The sequence below is a fragment of the Muscardinus avellanarius genome, assembly GCF_963383645.1.
Source record: "Muscardinus avellanarius genome assembly, chromosome: 4".
NCBI classification, from domain to species: domain Eukaryota; kingdom Metazoa; phylum Chordata; class Mammalia; order Rodentia; family Gliridae; genus Muscardinus; species Muscardinus avellanarius.
The window spans coordinates 136,341,140-136,360,366 of NC_137789.1; the positions used below are offsets into that span (position 1 = coordinate 136,341,140).

Here is a 19,227-nt window from a genome sequence, read left to right on the forward strand (position 1 = left end):
GCCCTCTCCCTCTTGGGGAATTCTATTGTTCTTGCTGCAGCCTTGAACTGGTTTCTGAACCCCTGCTGTGTTCTAGTCTTTCTCTCAGTTCCCTCAACTCACAGGGCTCTTTTCCCTAAGTTTCCTACACACTCCACTGGGAAACTCAGCCACCACTTTCAGACCATCAAATATTCAGGGCCCAGCAGCCACTGACCCTGATATTTAACAGCAGCAATCAAGAGTCATGCCCAAGAGCGTGCCTTGTGGCGGGCACTGTCCTGTCAGGGGCACCTTGTGGTGACTGCTGTCTTTGCAAACAGCCCCTCTAGTTAACAGTCCTGTTGGAAGGAGTAGTGTGGCCACATGCAGTCTTTGGGGGCTGCAGAAGCAGAGGCTGGCCAGGGTCCAGAAGGCATGGCATGAGTTAAGATGGCCAAGACAGAAAACAGCTTCCAATCCCAACTCACCTGGGTGGCAGCGTGGAGCAGCACAATTGTTGGTGTGTGCTGCGGTTTGGACATGGTCTGTCTGCTCTGCAATGCACAGTTAAACCTGATTGCCTTGGTGGTGGGGTCAGGAGGCGGGGCTGGTGGGAGGGGTTTGGGTCATGGGGGCGGAGCACTCAGGCTGGGATGGATGCTTTCCTCCCAGGAATGGGTTACCTGTTATGGGAGGTCAGCCCTTTTCTCTCTCTCTCTCTCTCTTTCTCTCCATTCATTATTTTCTTTGTGTGTGTGTGTGTGTGTGTGTGTGTGTGTGTGTGTGTGGTACTGGGGATTGAACCTGGGGACATTCTACCTCCAAGCTACACCCCCAGCCCTATTTTTTATTCTTTATTTGGAAACAAGGTCTCACTAAGTTGCAGAGGGCCTCACAAAGTAGCTGAGGCTGGTAACAAACTTGGGATCCTCCTGTCTCAAACTCCCAAGAACTGGGAGCACAAGCCTGTGCCACCACACCTGCCTCCAATTCTTCTTCTTCTTCTTCTTCTTCTTCTTCTTCTTCTTCTCCTTCTCCTTCTCCTTCTCCTTCTCCTTCTCCTTCTCCTTCTCCTTCTTCTTTTTTGGTGGTACTGGTGGAAACAGCCCTAGGGGCGTTCTATCTGGAGCTACATCCCCAACCAACCCCTAGAGGCATTCTACCTCTGAGCTACACCCACAGCCCTCTTTTTTTTTTTTTTTCTTTGTTTTGAGACAGCATCTCAACGAGTTGCAAAGGGCCTCACTAAGTAGCTGAGGCTGTCTGTGAATCACGATCCTCCTATTTCAGCCTCCCAAATGCTGGGATTACAAGCGTGCACCACCAGGCCTGGCTCCCTCAGCCCTACTTTATTTTTATTTTGAAACAGGGTCTTGCTGGGTTGATGAGATTCTCACTACTTGTTGAGGCTGGCCTCCTATCTCAGCCTCCCAAGCATTGGGACCACAGGCATGTACCATCATGCGTGGCTCCCTTTTCCTTTGTCTGCACGTGCCCACTTGCTCTCCTGCTTCCTATCATAAGTTAAAAGACCAGATGAGGCTGTCTGGTCTTGGATTTTCCAGTCTCCAGAACTATTATCCCAAATAAACCTCTTTTCTTTATAAGTTAACCAGGTACCCTGCTATAGCAACAGCCAAGGGAATGAGACTATGTGGAACACTCCTCACACAGGCAACTCTGTGGAGCTTGTTCCAGCCTGAGCCACAGTAGCCAGTTCATCCTAAATACTTCTGGCAGGAAAACAATGCCCTTGTACCAGAAGGTGAGGGGTTAATCACAGCAGTAGCTGAGGGCCCTGGGCCCTGCCCCTGTCCCTATCCCCTAGTCCCCAGACAGGCTGGCTTTGGAGGTGTGCTCTGCCTGGGAGCCCAGGGCTCTGGGCTTACAAGGGCCTTGGGCTGGTTTAATGCTTTTCTGTCACGGGGTGAAGTCATTCATAATTTATGAACAAGAGGCCCCGTGTTTTCCTTTTGCATTGAGCCTCACACATTACGTAGCTAGTTATGTACAAGCCCTGAGGGTTTTGGACCACAGACTTCTGAGCTAAATACATGGAAGTACTTAAGAAGAAATTTAATAGTGCTGAATTCCTGATAGCAAATACTAAAAGCTTGTCTCCAGATGCCCCTCCCTCTGCCACATCTCTGGCTTCTTGGTGGTACTCTGCAGGTCAGAAAGGCTCTATGAGAACTGAGAACCAGAGGGGGGAAGCCACTGACCTAGGATCACACAACAAGTAAGTAGGGGGGCTGGAAATAGATTACACCAGTTCTAACTCACTACACCCTCGTGCTAGGGGGGTTGCTAAACATTTTATGGGCATTATCTTCTTTATCCTTTTTTTGGTATATGTGGTACTGGGGATGAAACCCAGGGGCATTCTCCGTCCAGGGGGCACCCCCAGCCTTATTTTTTATTCTTTATTTTGAAACAGGGTCTCACTGAGTTGCAAAGGGTCTCACCAAGTAGCTGAGGCTGGCCTCGAACCCGATCCTATCTCAGCCTCCCAAATGCTGGGATTACAAGCGTGGGCCACCACGCCCGGCTTATTTATCCTTTTAACAATTTGCATCTTTAGGCAAGGAAGATGAGGCTGAGGGAAGTGAAGATTCTTTCCCAAGGCCCCATAGCAAGGAAGCAACAGTGGTGTCAGCCTTGAGCCCAGGCAGCCCGACTTAGCTGGGGACTGGCGAGGGAGTGGCCCTAACTGGGGACATCATTTTCTGGACCCTCCCGGCCACTGGCTAAGGAAGGCCTTATTCACTTTGGCCCTGCAACCTTATTCCTATTCATTTCGCTTTCTGCTCAGCAAGAAAGGGCCTGCCTCTCTCCCTAGAGGGCTGCCTCTCCCACAATCCAGGGCACAGGCAGGGGCGGCCCGGCCCTGGGTAGGAATGCACCACGACCTCTGGCCACTGAGCTGTGTATTCAGGGAACAGTTGGTTTCCCTGCTCAGGTGGGGAATGGGGTGTGTGTGGGCCACCCTAGAGCCACCCAGGGCTCCAGAGGGGCTTTGTTCAAGGGCTCCGGCCCACCAGGCCTGGGACTAGAGCCCGGGGGAGGCCAAGGCCACTCCTGGGATTGTACAGCTGCCCAGGGGCTGTCCTGGAGGGGGCAGGAGCCCTGTCCACCATCACGTTGAGAAGACTTGAGCTCCTGGGTCAGGTGTCAGGTGCTCACCCAGCAGGTGGCAAGGCGAGTGAATGGCACCTGGGCCCCCTGGGTGGGGCTGAGCAGGAACAGGACCCTGGGCTGCCCACTTCTCAAGTTCTCACTTCTCCCGGACAGCCAGGGCGTTTGGGAACTGGTGTGAGCAGAAAACTCTCAACACTGTGAGAGTTCCCGGTTCCCAGCCACCTCTCCCCGGGGTGGTCTGCCTTGGTGGTCCTCCCCCACATGCTGGGATACCCCCTCCCATTCCCCCACCTACTGGCTCTCCCAGAAGCCTCAGCTCAGGCCAGTACAAGTGCTCACAGGAGAAAGAGGAAGCCCAGGGACCAGCTGAAGTCAGCAGCTGCTGGGTCCCAGCCCCCAGCCTTGTGGCCGCCTGCTCTTGGCCCAGTCCCTGCAGAGGCTGAGTGAGCCAGGGAGCCAGGCTGTGTTCTTGGGACAGACATTCCCATCCAGGCTGAAAAGGAGTGGAACGTTCCCTCCAGACCAGGCTCTTGTTATCAGATTATCAATGAATTATCAATGAATCAGCCGCCAGCTACTTAGCAGCACCAACCCCGTGCACATCTGGGGGCTCATTGAGGACCAGCCGACTCGGGATTCCCGCAGCAATGGGATCACAGGGGCGCACAGGCCTTCCCAAGCGTTCCGGGTGGCTCAGGAAGCCTTTGGTTTGGGAAGGCAGGCTGCCCTGCGCCAGGCCCCAGGCCCAGGGGCTGCAGGGTACCTGGGCCTGCCTTTGGGGCGAGGCGCCCCATGTGGACACCTGGCTGGACGCTGGCTGCCAACGACCAGATGAGGATCAGGAGGAGCACTCATTCCTGAACCGAGGTTGAGGATACCCATTCTTCCAGGCCCGCCTGTCTCCCTCATCTTGCCCTGTGTATTGTTTGCTGACTATTTTACCTGGCTCTGGAATGTCTAGTTAGGATGAGAATCCTAGCAAATGTCTGGCGCACAGTAGGTGCTTAATAAAAATTAGCTGAGTTTGTCCAGTTAACCCTGCCAGCATCTCCATAACGCCTTGAACACAGTAGGTGCCCAGTGAGTCCTCAGCGGCTGATGGGCACAGGCAGACCCCTCCTGTCCAGCAGAACACCATGGAATTTAGGCTGCTGCCTTGCAACAGCTGCTTCCAAGCCTTTTAGAGATTTTCACAAAGTTACCCATAACCAACATGGTCCTAACGACAAGGTGAATGTTGCAGGAAATGGGAGTCTGCGCAGAAGCAGCTTGCTTATCTAGAATGTCTGCTGGGAGCAGGGTTCAGCGCAGCCCCCCACGGTGTTCGCTGGGAGCCCCTGAGCCTCTCCTTACCCTGTCCCTCCCCTGCTCCGTGTGGGTCTGGACCAATCCCCTGAGCTCTCAGATGCCACGTAAACAGAGCTGTGCATGTGTGTGCAGGCAGGCGCGTGCGTGCGCGCGCGCGCGCGCACACACACACACACACACACACACACACACACACAAAACATTGCTTGGGAAATCCCCACATCTGGCTCTCATGTGACTGGGCTCTGCCCAGAAAGCTGCACCGGGGCGGACGGAGTTAACCCTTCGGCACCACAGTTAAGGGGCTCTGGCTAATGCTGAGCTTCAACCCCACAAAGAAGCCTGGAAGGAGGCCTGGATGGTGCTTTTTCTGGCCCACTGCAGAGCAGAAGTTGGGCCGCTTCTCTGGGCCCCCAGAGGCCTCCCCTGGGATATGAAAGGCTTGGGCTTTGCACACTCTGTCAATCTCAGTCCATCACAGACCACTGGGGTTCTGCTGGATAGGGGCTCCTTCTCCCAGGGAGGCCACCGTCATCTTTCATAATCAGTACCTCCTTGCACCAGGCACCTGGCTGGGGGTGGGGGCGCTGACCTGGAATCACAGACAGGATTCATGCCCTCCTCTCCCAGGAGACTGCTGGAAGCCAGGGCCCTCCACCATTAAGGAGGCGGGAGGTGGCTCCCAGGGCATGCTCTCTCCAACCCAGATGCAACCATTCCATTGAGCCAGTGGCGTCTGCAACAGTCCACCTGAAACAGTACCACGTGGTGGGTGTGGCACGCGGGCACTGCTGGTGCCACGACTGGCCGGGTGTCCCCTGCACAGCTCCTCGCCTTCCTTGCTGTACTCAGCCAGCGCATCTAAAGCCCTGGGTGACCCACTGGGGACGGCCTCCCGCTGCCCACAGCTCTGGGTGCCCTTGTAGAGCCTGTGACACCATCTTAACATTACTGTTCACTCCCCACCTTCCCACCTCGGGGAGTCCTCCGAGCACGAGGACCTCGTCATGACCATATTGGTATCACCGGGCTCGACTGCAAGGCCTGGCACGTAGTAGCTGCTCAGATGTTTATTGGACAAGCCTAGAAGGCAGCCAGAGCCAGAGCCAGAGCCAGCGAGGCCGGCTGCAGGTCTGGGGGGAGCCGCCCAACCTTGGAAGGAAAGTCTAACGCCAGCATCCACTTAGAGACTTGCTTTCCATGGTGCAGCCTTCCAGGGTACACTCCCTGCACCACAGGGCCGGCTGCTGCGGTGTCTACTGGACCAACGGCCTAGAGCTGAGAGCTGAGAGCAAGCTGCATCCGGCAGGGACATAGGGACAGGCTCTCTTCATCAGAACCCCGGGGTCAGATGCCAGTGAGGAGCTAGGAGCCACTAGGCTCCAGAGAGGGGCAAGTATGGCAGGGAGCTGACGGAGAGCATGCCCTGCTCCGACAGTCTGCGTACACACGAGGTCTCCCTGGCGTCCAGTGCCAATGTACAAAGACAGTCTCCATTTGGCCTGTTTCTGGCCTCTCATTACCGCTTTATAAGAACCTCGCCCCCTGCAGGAGAGGTTATGCACCTGGCCTGTTCAAGCACTCAGTCCGAGGAGGCCCAGCGCCAAGCTAGGGAGACTCTGGATAATAAGGAAAGCAGTCGCCGAGACCCGGGAGGAGCTCCTCCCAAAGCCCTGCGCCCATTGTGCCGACTCTGCCTTCTGAACACAAGCATGTGCAGGGACTTTTGACAAGGTCCCGTGTCCTGGAGCGAGACCCAGCTCCAACATTAACTAAACTCATCAGCATGCCGGCGGCCGTGGTCACGCGGCAACGAGATCCAGGGGGCAAAGCAGAGGCCGTCAGGGAAAAGCCTTTTTTTTTTTCCTCCTTTCCCTGCAAACTTCTAAGTTTTCCTGAAACTTTGGAAAATTTTTTTTTGCCTTCCCATTTCACAACTGACCAATTATAAAAAGGCACGGGGCCAACTAAGTTACACACGCCACATTTTCTGTTTCTAAACAAAGTAACTTTAGATCAGAAAAAGGTGCTAAAACAATAAGTAATGCACATTTTCTCCAAATCCTTGTTTTTTCCGTTGGCTTCGTCATTACTGGAAATGCTGCTCCTTCGTCACGTGTCTACGAACCAGAAAGCTGAAGGGAGGAACAAGTTGCCTTCTGGCCGAGGGCCGCGGTGGGAAGCATTTCTTTGCTGGACCACAACTTGAGCATCTCCTCCCCCCAGGAACAGAACGTCATGGATTTTAAATAAATGGCAGACGAGCCTCCTCACTGCGTCCTCATGGGGCCAGATGGAGAGGTCCTCAGATGGCCACTCTCCAGGGCCCCAATGCTGGGCCCACATTTCAGGAACTGGAGGCTTAGGCCTGTGTCCTCTCTCCCCCACTCCCGCCCCTGCAGCCCACCCTAACCCAGGAGACGGCTGAAAGCATCTTCTCAGAGCAGTCCTCCAGGTCACAGCCCCTGGCGGGACTCCACCGTTCCTGCCACCTCACTGCTGTCTACACAGAACACGGCCATCAACCCACACCCAGAATGCAATCCCGGCTTGGTTTCAGAATCCCGGGGAGGCTGTCAACAATGCAGACTGCTGAGTATCCCCCTAGAGAGGCAGATGCTGCGGTCTGGGCAGGGCCCGGGGTCTGCATCTCGATGAGCTGCCTTAGTGTTCTGTAGCCGGCCTCCAGGCCTCGGCCCACACTGTTTCCCTCCACACCAACTTCCCTTTTTCCCAGCAAGAGAAAGTGGGGGTCAAAGTATGAGGACAGAGAACTAAGCAAGCAGGGTGGAGGGATGGCTGCCTTTTTCCTGGGAACCGGGAGGCAGAGAGCCCTCCCCTGCCCTGCTCTGCCCAGCTTCATGGGTCCATGGGTCTAGGGAGGCCCAGCAGAGGGGCCACTGCCTCGCTGGGAGTCATGGTACACACGCAACACACACACACACACACACACACACACACACACACACACGTGAGCAGAACTCACTTTCTCCATCGCATCACTGCCACATGGGCTGGCTTTGGAGCAGCCAAACCAATCAGCCTCCTTTCATTTCCAATTAGATGGCTTTGAACTCCAAGGGTGACATCAGGCTGAAGACCCAGTGCCATGAAAATAAAAACTGTTTAAAAACACCACCCTGGCTGAGATGTGCCAGAAGTCAATGCCTCTACAAGACACGCTCACGCTGGGGACAGGCCGTGGAGGGTGCCAGGAAGATCCTGGCCTCGTTCTCGAAGCAGCCTGGGCCTTTCTTGCTGAGGATGGGCAAACGAGGAGGCTCAGAATGTGCTCTGAAAGGTCTTGCTGGGACTCTCTTCAAGACTTCCTTCCCAAACTCGGCTCCCGCCCCCTCTCCTTCCCTCAAACTTCTCAGCGCATTCTAGCCTCGCGTTTGAGCTCAGGTCAGTCTCTCCCACCAGGGGCACTCTGTTGCACGCTGAAGCCCGCCCCAGTCTCCTGCACCCATCTCCAGCCTCCCCCAGGCCACTTGTGGATCACAGCCCACATGCTGTGTCTAGGAGTCCATGAATCCCTGACAGTGCTCTGCCCTCTCAGTAGAGCCGTGCATTCCATGGGACCAGGAGCCAAGAAACATTTTAGAGAAAGAAAAGCCTCATGGAGCCCTGCCCTCCGGAGGAAAGGAGAAAGGTCCTGCTGGCCATCCTGTCTCTGCCCATCTCCCTTTGTGGCTGGCGAGCAGGGCCAGCCCAGGTGGAGGCCTGGAGCCCTGCTCTGCGCCCTGCTGGGGCATTCATCCTGGGGAGAGGGAGGCCCCAAAGCCTGCTTGCTCTGCTTCGCAAAGGCCCTTCTTATTTTCCACCTGGTCCCAGAGCCTGGTGGGGCCAGAAGGAGACCAGGTTCTGCAGCCTCTCTCTGTAGATTCATCTACAAAAGGAGGAGGGCGAGACTAACTTTTTCAGATGAACGATTTTTTTTATAATTGCTAGTACTTAAGAGCCAGTCTTGCTTTAAGCAAATTCACTATATTAAGTCCAAACTCAAAAAAGAAGATTAAGGAAGTTTGGGGCAAGTACTTTAAGCTACCTTTTCTGGTCTATAAGATGGGGGGGGGGACAAGCCCACGAGCCTGGGTCATTCTGAGGCTTACTGGAGATTAGAAGACGAGACCTGTGCCACCCTCCCCTTGTTTGATGTGTGGCCTCTGGAGGGGGACAGGAGCCAGAGCCGGCTTTTCTCCCCATGCAGAGCTGACACCTCCCTGGCAGCCTCAGCCACAGTAAGAACCACTTGCACTCCACCCCAGGCTACGTCCCCAGCTATTTATATTTTACTCGGACACAGGACCTTGCTAAGCTTCTCAGGATGGCCTCGAACCTCCTCCCAAGGAGCTGAGATACCAGATGTGCACCACCATGTCCTGCATTCTTAACTGCATTGAACACTTGGCAATGTCTGTGTGTAGGTCCTGTCTCCTCTGGGGCTCATGTACTGGAAATAAATGCCTCAACTGAATCTTTATACTCCCAAGTCAAATATAAGGCCAACCTCCCCTCCACTCAGAATCCCCCACCCACCCACCCCCCGTCCATCACGTCACAAAGCTCACCCACGGCAGGGCTGAGGCTCAACCCCTGCCTGGGTTGTCTGATGCCAAAGCCCACATTCCCGGCCCCAAGCAACACTCCTCCTCCACCATGAAACTACACCAACGCCGACACCATTACCTCAGCCCAATAATACCGTTTAATGACCACTCCAGGGCAGCGGGGCTGAGCTCCAAAGAAAAGCATAAAGTAAACAGGACTTCATGAGCAACGTCAACTCCCTGAGAGAACACACTTGCAGCACTCTTAAGCAACCTCATTTGCGCTTAAAGGAGCTGGAGCTCCTCACCGGGTCCTTGGTAGGATGAGCACCTGGCCCTCGCCTGGCCACAGCTGCAGGGCCCTGGATCCCAGAGCCGAAGTCACCAGCGCCCCCTTGTGGCCCATCTCAGAACTCCTCATGTGGCTTCCAGAGCTGAACCAGGGCTCTTTCAGGGAGCTTGCTCCAGCCCTCCTGGTGGGCGTTTCACCTTGGGAAAGCGCAAACATCAAACAACAGCAGGTCCTTCCTGCTGCTAGGCCCAGCGCAAGGCCCTTTAAGTACATCACCTCAAGGAGCCCTCTGCACGTTCCTGCCAGGTTGCCGCTTCTGCAGCTGCCCAGGTGTGATGATCAGGGTAATGTGTCAAGCTGGCAGGCCACAGTCCCCGATTATTCAATCTCACTAATCCAGCTCTTGCAGGGTATTTTTGTAGTTGTGATTAAAGCCCATATCAGTTGACTCTCTGTGTGTGTGTGTGTGTGTGTGTGTGTGTGTGTGTGTGTGTGTGTGTTACTGGGGATTGAACCTAGGGGCATTCTACCTCTAAGTTACACCCTCAGGATTTTATTATTATTTTTTGTGGTAGTGAGGATGGAACCCAGGGGCATTCTACCTCTGAGCTATACCCCTATCCTTATTTTTATTCTTTATTTTGAAACAGGGTCTCAATGAGTTACAGAGGGCCTCACTAAATAGCTAAGGCTGTCCATGAACCGTGATCCTCCGGTCTCAGCCTCCCAAATGCTGGAATTAAAAGCGTGCACCACCATGCCTGGCTCCTTATTTTATTTTTATTCTAAAACAGGGTCTTTCTAGGTTGATGAGAGTCTCACTACTTGCTGAAGCTGTCATTAAACCCTTGATCCTCCTGCCTCAGCCTCCCAGGTACTGGGATTACAAGTGTATGCCACCACGCCTGGCTTCGGTTGGCTTTAAGTAAGGGAAATTATCTTAACATCTGAGCAGGTCAGAGCCAGTAAACAGAAAGCAGGTGATCTTGAGGGGCAGGGCTGAGGCTCCCAGGAAGACATTCCTGTGGACAGCAGCTCCAGCTCCTGCCTTCTTTATGCAATCCCAGGGGATTTCATGGCCCCCTAGAACACATCTCTTAATATCTGACTTCTGCAGGTTTTATCCCAATGAAGCCTGTACTGCCACAGAGCCATCTCCTGTCTCCTTCCTCCCCATACCTTTCAACAATATCCCCCAATTTGAAGCCAGCTGACCTCTTCCTCTCCCCCACCCCCAGGTTCACCCAGACACATGTGCATTCTTCCATCCACTCAGTGACTCGGCGAGCACGCGGGCCACAGGATCGGTGTGGACCACACAGCCATGGTCTTTGCTCTCAAGGTGGCCAGTGATGGCATGACAACACACTCCATAACCAGAGGATGTCGAGGATGTTAGAAGTGGGTGATCTGGGGGTGGCCAGACTGGAGAGCTGGGATGGCGTCTCTGACAGGTAACTATCAAGCAGAAATCTTAGGAGGAGCACAGCCATGTGAAAGATGGAGGAGCATCCCAGGCAGGGAACGGTGAGAACTGAGGTGATCTGGAGGAGCGGACTCCATGTGTTTAGAGAACAGGGCTGTGTGTCGAGCAGGACATGCTGGGCAGGAGCGTCCTGGGGCTGGCGGTGGATGGGTCGGGTCCAGGTCAGAAAGGCAAGGCCATATCACACAAGGCCCGAATAAGGAGTTTGTTCCGGGTAGTACAGGAAGTATCAGGGAAAATTGAAGCAAACTAGTACATAACTTGGTATATGTTTCAAGAGCTCCCCCTAGTGGTGGCATAGAGAAGGCAGGTAGCAGGGTAAGGGTGGAAGCAGAGTCCAGGTAGGAAGCTGTGGTCTTCCTGGAGAGATGAAGAACGCGCCAGCAGGTTTAGTGGTGTAGAAGGGAAGAAGTGAATGGTTCTGGAGGTCAGGTTGGCAGGTGTGGGAAAGGGAAGAGTGAAGGATGACTGCTACAGGGTAGGCTTGACCACAGAGAGGACAGGGGAGCAGGTTGGATGGAGGGCAGGCCTAGAGATACTTAGGAAGCAGTAAGCCAGGCGCAGTGGCGCTCACCTGTAATCTCAGTATTTGGGAGGCTGAGACAAAAGGACCACAGGCTGGAGGCCTGTAAGCGGCAACCTACGCAACCCAGCTTCTGTAAGTAGTATGAGAGTCTTTTCTAGCATGCAAGTTGGTCAGACAGCAGTCATTTTAGCTTATATAGTTTTGGTTTCCTTAAATATTACATTCCTTTTTTTTTTTTTTTGCCAAATTGCATAAGTCAAAACTCCCGCCTATCTCTAAACTAGCCAATCATGTAGAATTGTGCTTTAAACTAGCCAATTGTGCAGAGTTGTGAACCCAAGGCCTCACCAATCAGGGCACGGGGCAGGATCCAGGCAGGGATAAAACCTGAGCAGACTTCCCATTCAGTTTGCTTGCTTACCAGACTTTTTGCTGGTTGCACCCTTCTGCAGAAGTAAAGCCCTGCTGGGTAACTCTCAAGTGCTTGTTTCTATCACCCATCCAAATTTACCACATTAAAAAAAAAAAAAAAAAGCTGGGAGTGTAGGTGAATGGTAGAACAACTCTGGGTACAATCCCTAAGATCACACACACAAAAAAAGCACGGCCTTTGGACTTTCAAGGCTGTAACTGATCCAGCCTCTTCCTTAAGTTATAAACTGCCTGAAGCTGCGCATGCTGGTCCATGCCTGTAATCCCAATACTTGGCAAGCCAAAACAGGAGGCTTGCAGGTTCAAGGCCAGCCTCAGCAACTTAATGAGATGCCATTTAAAAATAAAATTAAGGCAAGGGGTGTGGCTCAGTGGTAGACCACCCCTGGGGTTCAATCCCCAGTACACACACACACACACACACACACACACACACAACACAAAAAGGAAAAACATTAAAAAGCCTGACAACTTTCCTCCTGAGTTGAGTCCACCCTGCCTAAGCTTGCTTCTAAGCTTGAGCAGGGTGTGGTGAGTCACCTGTTCCAAGTCTCAGGAGGCCAAGGTGGAAGGGTCACTTAAGCCCTGGAGGTCAGGGCCAGCAGAGCGCCTCCCACCCCCCAGCTAAGTTCTACACACTGTGCTCTGTAAGGGGCCCTCTAAAGAGAAGCCAACTGTGCAAAGTAAAGACCAGGGCCATCATCCATTTTCTCTGTGCAAATGTCCTTAGCTGGAGTGACAACAGAGAGCTTAATTATAGAGCAGGGCAGAGCCCTCAGCATGAACTCAATTCTGCACTTTGCCCCAGGCTCTCGGCAGTCACCCCTCTCAGCCTCAAGTTTTCATTCATAAAATGGGAAACCTACCGCCCACTGTGTTATTCCGCTCTAAACAGAAAGTGAGGACATATGTAGTTCCTGGCACACAGTAGATGCTCAGGAAATCATCGTGGCTAGTGCCTCAGGAGAGCTTCCTAGGCTGCAGGCAGTGTTCTAACCATGCTTACAGACGTGAATGGAGCTAGTCTTCATCGCTGCCATAGGAGGTGTATATGAGGGTGCCCGGAGAAACAGTACCAACATAATGTGCATATACAGAGATTTATTTTAGAAACTGGCTCACGTGATCCTGTTGGCTTGGTGAGTCCAAACTCAGATGGGGGAGGGGTTAGAAAACTGGAGCCCAAGGAAGACCTGTATTTCTCTTTGTTCTAAGAAGGCCTTCAGCCAGGCGTGGTGGCACAAACTTGTAATCCCCACGCTTGGGAGGCGGAGACAGGAGGATCACGCAGGTTCAAAGTCAGCCACGCTGGCGTAAGAGACCCTGTTTTCAAAGAAAAAGTATAAAATAGGTCTGGGAGTGTAACCCGGAAGTAGAAGGGCTTCCAGGAACCCCAGTACCACCAAAAAAAGAAAAGGCCTTCAACTGATTGGAAGAGGCTTACCCACATTAGGAAGGGTAGTCTGCTTTACTCAAAGCCAATTGATTTAAATGTTTATCTCATCCAAAAAATATCCTCACTGGAAACATCTAGAATATGTCTTGACCAATATCTGAGCACCATGACCCATCTGAATTGACATGTAAAGCAAACCATAAAAAAAATCACAAGGGGGGGGTATAAATATTATCTTTAATTTACAGAAGAGGGAACAGACACAGAAAGGGTAAGAAATCTGCAGAAAGTCACGGAGAAAAAATCTGGACTCACCCGCCCGGCTCCAGAGCTGCGGCTATTTACCTGGACACTAAGTGTCCATTATCATAAGCATATCAATGTAAATTAAATTTCCCCATCCATTCTTTTCCTGGCCTGCAGGCAGAAGGCTGAGAAAGGGGGTAGGGGAGGAGGCAGCCTGGGTGGGGCCAGCGTGGCTTAGAAAACAGCCCTGAGCTGAGCTGAGCTGCAGGACCCTGGGCCTGGGGGAGGCTGGGGACCTGGCCTTTCCTGGGGACATCAGGATCAGAGTAGAAAAGGAATCTAAGGTCTCACACAGGGATCAAGGTGACAGTTGAGCCATGGCTAGGTTCCAGGGCTGGAGAAAGTGAGGATGGAGATGATGTAGATCTGATATTTCTATAGCAGTTATGTGCTAGGAATGACTCCATATTATGTAATCTTTTAAAATGAGCTAGAGTATTTCCCTTCCTCCTTCCTTCATCTATACTAGAGATTGAACTCAGTGTCTTTCTACCTCTGAGCTATGCCCTAGCCCTATTTTTATTTTTACTTTTTTTTATTTTTTGCAGTATTAGGGATGGAACCCAGAGGTATTCTACCCCTGAGCTATACTTCCAGCCTTATTTTTTTATTCTTTATTTTAAAACAGGGTCTCACTGAGTTGTAAAGGCCCTCACTAAGCGGCTGAGGCTGTCTGAGAACCGCGATCCTCCTGTCTCAGCCTCCCAAATGCTGGGATTACAAGTGTGTGCCAGCAAGCCCGGCTTTATTTTTTTTATTTTTTATTTATTTATTTATTTTTTTGGTGGTACTGGGGTTCCTGGAAGCCCTTCTTCCTCCGGGCTACACTCCCAGACCTATTTTATATTTTTGAAACAGGGTCTCTTACGCCAGCGAGGCTGGCTTCGAACCTGCGCGATCCTCCTGTCTCCGCCTCCCAAGCGCGGGGATTACAAGCGTGCGCCACCACGCCCGGCGTTATTTTTTTTATTTTGAAACAGAGCTTCATTAAGTTACTGGGGTTGGCTGTGAGCCTGTGATCCTCCTGTCTCAGCCTCCCAAGTACTGGGATTATAAACGTGTGCCACTGCACTGGCTTCTTCCCTCTTCTCTCCCTTCCTTCTTTCCTTCCCTCCTTTCTTTCCTGTACTGGGGATTTAAAACAGGGGTACTCAACCACTGAGCCCCATCCTCCCCCACTCTCTCTGGCACTGGAGATTGGACTCAGGGCCATTCTACCTCTGAGCTACACCCCCATCCCTGTTTTATTTTTATTTTGAAACTGGGTCTCTAGGTTGAGAATCTCACTACTTGCTGAGGCTGTCCTTGAACCTGAATCCTCCTGTCTCAGCCTCCCAAGTACCAGGATTATAGGCGTGCGCCACCACGCCCAGCTTTATATAAGCTTTATGTATTATTTTGAGACAGGGAGGGTCTCCCAGGCTGGTGGGGAATTTACCACCCTGATCCCTCGGCTCCCTTGTTCATCTTTGTTTTACAGAGAATGAGGAAATCACAGCAAAGAGAGGTTAAGACACTCGGCCTAAGGTCACACAGAGGAAACATTTGAGCTCAGGCCCAACCAGAGACTAGACCTTTGAGATCAGTGCAAGTTTCTTGTGGAGGGGGTTATGAATCTACACGGTCTCCGTTTTTTGTTTTGTTTTGAAACAGGGTCTCGCTCTGTTGCCGAGGCTCTCTTCAAACCTGCGATCCTGTCTCAGCCTCCCCAGTCCTGGGATCACAGGCGGCGTGCACCACCTTGCCTGGCTCACAGTCCCAGTGGTGGCCCTCCTTTACGGTTCTCTCCAGATTCTGCCAGAGCAACAGCTGAGGCGATATGAAAGCTTTTCAGCTCCACGCCCTCCTCTTCACTGGAGGAAATGTCCTCCTGACCCAGTGGGTAGGCAGACCCAAGACGCCTGGCTGATAGTCCCTGGTACACAGCCCCACAGCTAGACCCGCCCTAAGCAGGTACACAAGACACTGGAACACAAGATTCCAGCCCACAACCAGCACTGCACTGGGGTTACTAGCACCTGCACCCCCAGGCTAGGCACCCAAACAAGTACACTCACTACCCTCAGAGCACCAACTTTCTGAACCACACATGTCTACACATATGCCTTCCTAACACACACCACAACACAACTTTCCTCCTCCGGATGAACAGGCCAGCAGGCCCTTATGCACACAACACATCGAAGCTGTACCCCAAACGCAACATTCATTATATCTGCCCAGCTCCTATCCCTTGGTCAGCAAGACACCCGGACACCAGAGGGATGCCCGCATCCCCGAGGGACAGGAGCCCGCAGATAGATACATCAGCACTCGTGCGGGGTAACCTGCTCCAGGGCCCCTCCTCAGCCAGGGTCAGCACTGCCCTGACTCCCAGGGACCACCATCCCTTAATTAATCGCGCCCTGCCCGCCCGCACCAGGGAGCCGGCCATTGGAGAGCCCAGCCTCCCCCACCCGGGAGAACCGTCTCTGACCCCAGCGGACAGCAGACTGCGACCCAGCCTCAGAGGACCGGCCCCACCTCCAGGACCCGACCTGCCCGCTGGTCTCCACCCGCTTCGCAAACTCCGGGAAGGCCCTGGCATCTGCCAGGATGGTGCAGGACCCGTCAGGCCCCCTCCCGCGGCGTCGCAGCTGACCAGCTCGCAGTGCCCCCACCCTGGCGCAGAGGGAACTCGCTCAGAGCTGGGGGAAGGGGATCGTGCAGGCGCTAGACACTCAAGGCGACCCTTTTCCGTCCCGCGTCTCCATTAACCCTCCCATTGCCCCTGCAACTGCGGGAAGAACCCCAGCGGACGCCACGACGTGCCCAGCAAGGGCCAGCGCAGCCCCGGAGCGAAAGACCGGCTCCCAACGTCGCGGGGGCTTAGGCTCTCACGAGACACCCCCACATCTCCACCAGCCTGCCCATTCCCATCCGGGAGCCTGGGAGACTAGGGGGAGGGTGAAGGTGCGGTGCCAGAGAGCTCAGGGGGCAGGGCCTGGGGCAGCCTGAGAACTCCTCCGGCAGGACCACCGGGCAGCCCGACACCCCCAAAGTCCTCCGCAGGATGAGGAGCGCGTGCACAGACTGGGGAGGGTGGAGACACGCCGGAGGTTCCCTTACCTGACTTCCTCTTGGAACTGCCATAGTCCCTGAAAAAAAAGCAACAACAGAGAGACATGGTTAGGGCCCGCGGGGGCGCGGGGCTGGGGCGGCGGTCGCTCCCGGCGCCTCTGCTCATGTGATGCCCTGGCCGGCCGGCGGCTCCGCAGCTGCACGCACTGCGCGCCCCGCAGCCCCGCCGCCTCCCGCCCCGCCCCGCCCGCCCGCGCCTCGCCCGGACCCGCCGCCCCTGACTGCGGAGCAGGCCGGCTCCCAGCACTTGGAGAGCTGGGAAACTCTGGCTCTGCCTTGTGCTGGAGCGACCCCCTCCCAGTTCTTTACGCCCCTCTCCCCAGCACACTTAGCCTGGAAGTCAAGACTCAAATGTCACCTGCGTCCCCCACAACTCAAGAGTTGCCTGCGCCCTTCCTCGCCCCCCTCACTGGTGTGTGTGTGTGTGTGTGTGTGTGTGTGTGTGTGTGTGTGTGTGTGTGTGTGTGAGAGAGAGAGAGAGAGAGAGAGAGAGAGAGAGAGAGAGTGTGTGTGTGTGAGTGTGATACTGGGGATGGAACCCAGGGCATTCTACCTCCGAGCTACACCCCCCAGCTCTATTTTTTATTCTCTATTTTGAAACAGGGTCTCACTGAGTTGCAGAGGCCTCACTAAGTAGCTGAGGCTGGCTGCTGATTTTTCAGACCCTTTGGTTAAAGTGCTCTCGGGAACCCAGCAGCCTTTCTCCTCAAAAGCTTAAGTCTGGGGAACTTGGGCATTTAGTAGGTGCAGACGCGTCGCAGGGTTAACTGGGAGGCCAGAATGGGTGGGATGGAGAGAGAGTTTCTGAAGAAGTGAGAACTGGGTTTAAATCCCATCATGGACAAGAACTGTTGGGTGACCTTAGGCATTTAACCCCTCCCTACCCAATAGGCCCACCTGGGACCTCAGAGCCTGGAGGGGGCCCTGTCCTCCAGAGGGAATTAACCTAGATTCAGGGTCAGGCTAATTTCCCAAATCCTCCCCTTCCCCAGTCCTCACAGGCCCCTGCAAGGCTGGGAGGTCTGCTCAGGGGCGTGTGGGCTGGCTGGGAGCTGTCTGGAGACTGGAGGAAATGCCTTCCGGTTCCCGGGGACCAAGGGGAATGCCACGCTGCCCACTGGGCCAAGCACACTAGCCAGGTAGCTCTGCCCCAGGCCAGGGGGCTCGTGGAGGGGGCAGCAGGTGCTGGGAGGAGGGCAGCCAGCCTCCTGGAGACAGTGGGACATTCCCTGTCCCAGGTCTAGGTGGGGCCTGGTGTTGGCTAAGCTGCCAGATGATTGGTCTGCATAGCCAGAGGTGCCGGCACACACACACACACACACACACACACACACACACACACACACACACACACTTCCTACAGTTAGGCTCAGAACATGCTGACCGGAATGCTGCACAATGTCTAGGAAGCTGCATTTCTTTACAGTACTGGGGATGGACCCAGAGGCATTCTACCTCCAGACTAAACCCCCAGCCCTATTTTTTATTCTTTATTTTGAAACAGGGTCTCACTAAGTTGTGGAGGGCCTCACTAAGTAGCTGAGGCTGGCCAGAAATAGGAACTTGCATAGGTGGTGACACCCCACCCAGGCTCCAGGACCTGAATTTCTAATGCCCTCCCCTCCCCCTACTCCAGTTTGAGACCGGCCTGGGCTCTGCTGTGTCCTCTGCTGTCCTCCAGCCAGGCTGATGAAGGGCCTATCATGCCCATTTTAGAGATGAGAAGACAGAGGTTTAGCTTTGGCCCACAGTCACCCTAAGCTGTGGCTGATAAACCCACCAGCAGGACTAAACACACAGGCCATGTGGGGTGGAGGAGACGTTGAAACTGTTGCCTCTAGCGGAGTTAGGAAAGGGGGAGTCCCCATCCCGCCCCAGCCATACTTTTCTGAGGAAGAAGGAAGGCTGGGCAGAGGCCTGGCTGGGAGCATCCTCTTGAAACACTAGGGTGGGGGAACTCCCAGCAAGGAGGGAGAGGAGGAGGAGGGAAAGGGGGAGGAGGGAGAGGAGGAGTGGGGGAAGGAAGAGGAGGGAGAGGAGTGGGGGAGAGGAGGAGTGGGGGAGAGGAAGAAGAGGGAGAGGGGGAGTGGGGGAGAGGAGGAGGGGGAGAGAAGTGAGGAAGAAGAGGAGGAGGGAGTGGAAGAGGAAGGAAAGGGGGAGGAGGGAGAGGAGGAGTGGGGGAAGGAAGAGGAGGGAGAGGAGTGGGGGAGAGGAGGAGTGGGGGAGAGGAAGAAGAGGGAGAGGGGGAGTGGGGGAGAGGAGGAGGGGGAGAGAAGTGAGGAAGAAGAGGAGGAGGGAGTGGAAGAGGAAGGAAAGGGGGAGGAGGGAGAGGAGGAGTGGGGGAAAGGAAGAGGAGGGAGAGGAGGAGGAGGGAGAGGAGGAGTGGGGTAGAGGAGGAGGGAGAGGAGGAGGAGGGAGAGGAGGAGTGGGGGAGAAGAAGAGTGGGGGAGAGGAGGAGGAGGGAGAGGAGGAGGGGGAGAGAAGTGAAGAAGAAGAGGAGGAGGGGGGAGAGGAGGAGGAGGGAGAGGAGGAGTGGGGGAGAGGAGGGAGAGGAGGAGTGGGGGAGAGGAGGAAGAAGGAGAGGAGATGGGGATGATGGTCATCATGTGGGTGGCTGTGTCCGGAGAGTTCTCCACTCCCAAGGGGGAATTAGCATTTCAGGCTTTTGCTCCAGGTTGGCTAAGTCACCCCAGGGACGGGCAGGGAGTGGCT

General features: G+C 54.3%; 1 protein-coding gene across 4 annotated transcripts in view; it reads right to left on the reverse strand.

Moving 5' to 3' along the window:
- Positions 1-19,227, reverse strand: part of SH3PXD2A (SH3 and PX domains 2A) — a gene marked incomplete at both ends in the record, with an annotated part of 227,134 nt that overhangs the window by 63,982 nt on the left and 143,925 nt on the right. For 3 of the 4 annotated variants that reach the window (XM_080694608.1, XM_080694609.1, XM_080694607.1), the window contains one exon: positions 16,504-16,532. In XM_080694608.1, the coding sequence (XP_080550734.1) occupies positions 16,504-16,532 (29 nt within the window). Of the gene's footprint in view, positions 1-16,503; positions 16,562-19,227 lie in introns of those variants that run through there. The other variant, XM_080694610.1, reaches the window with a different exon arrangement.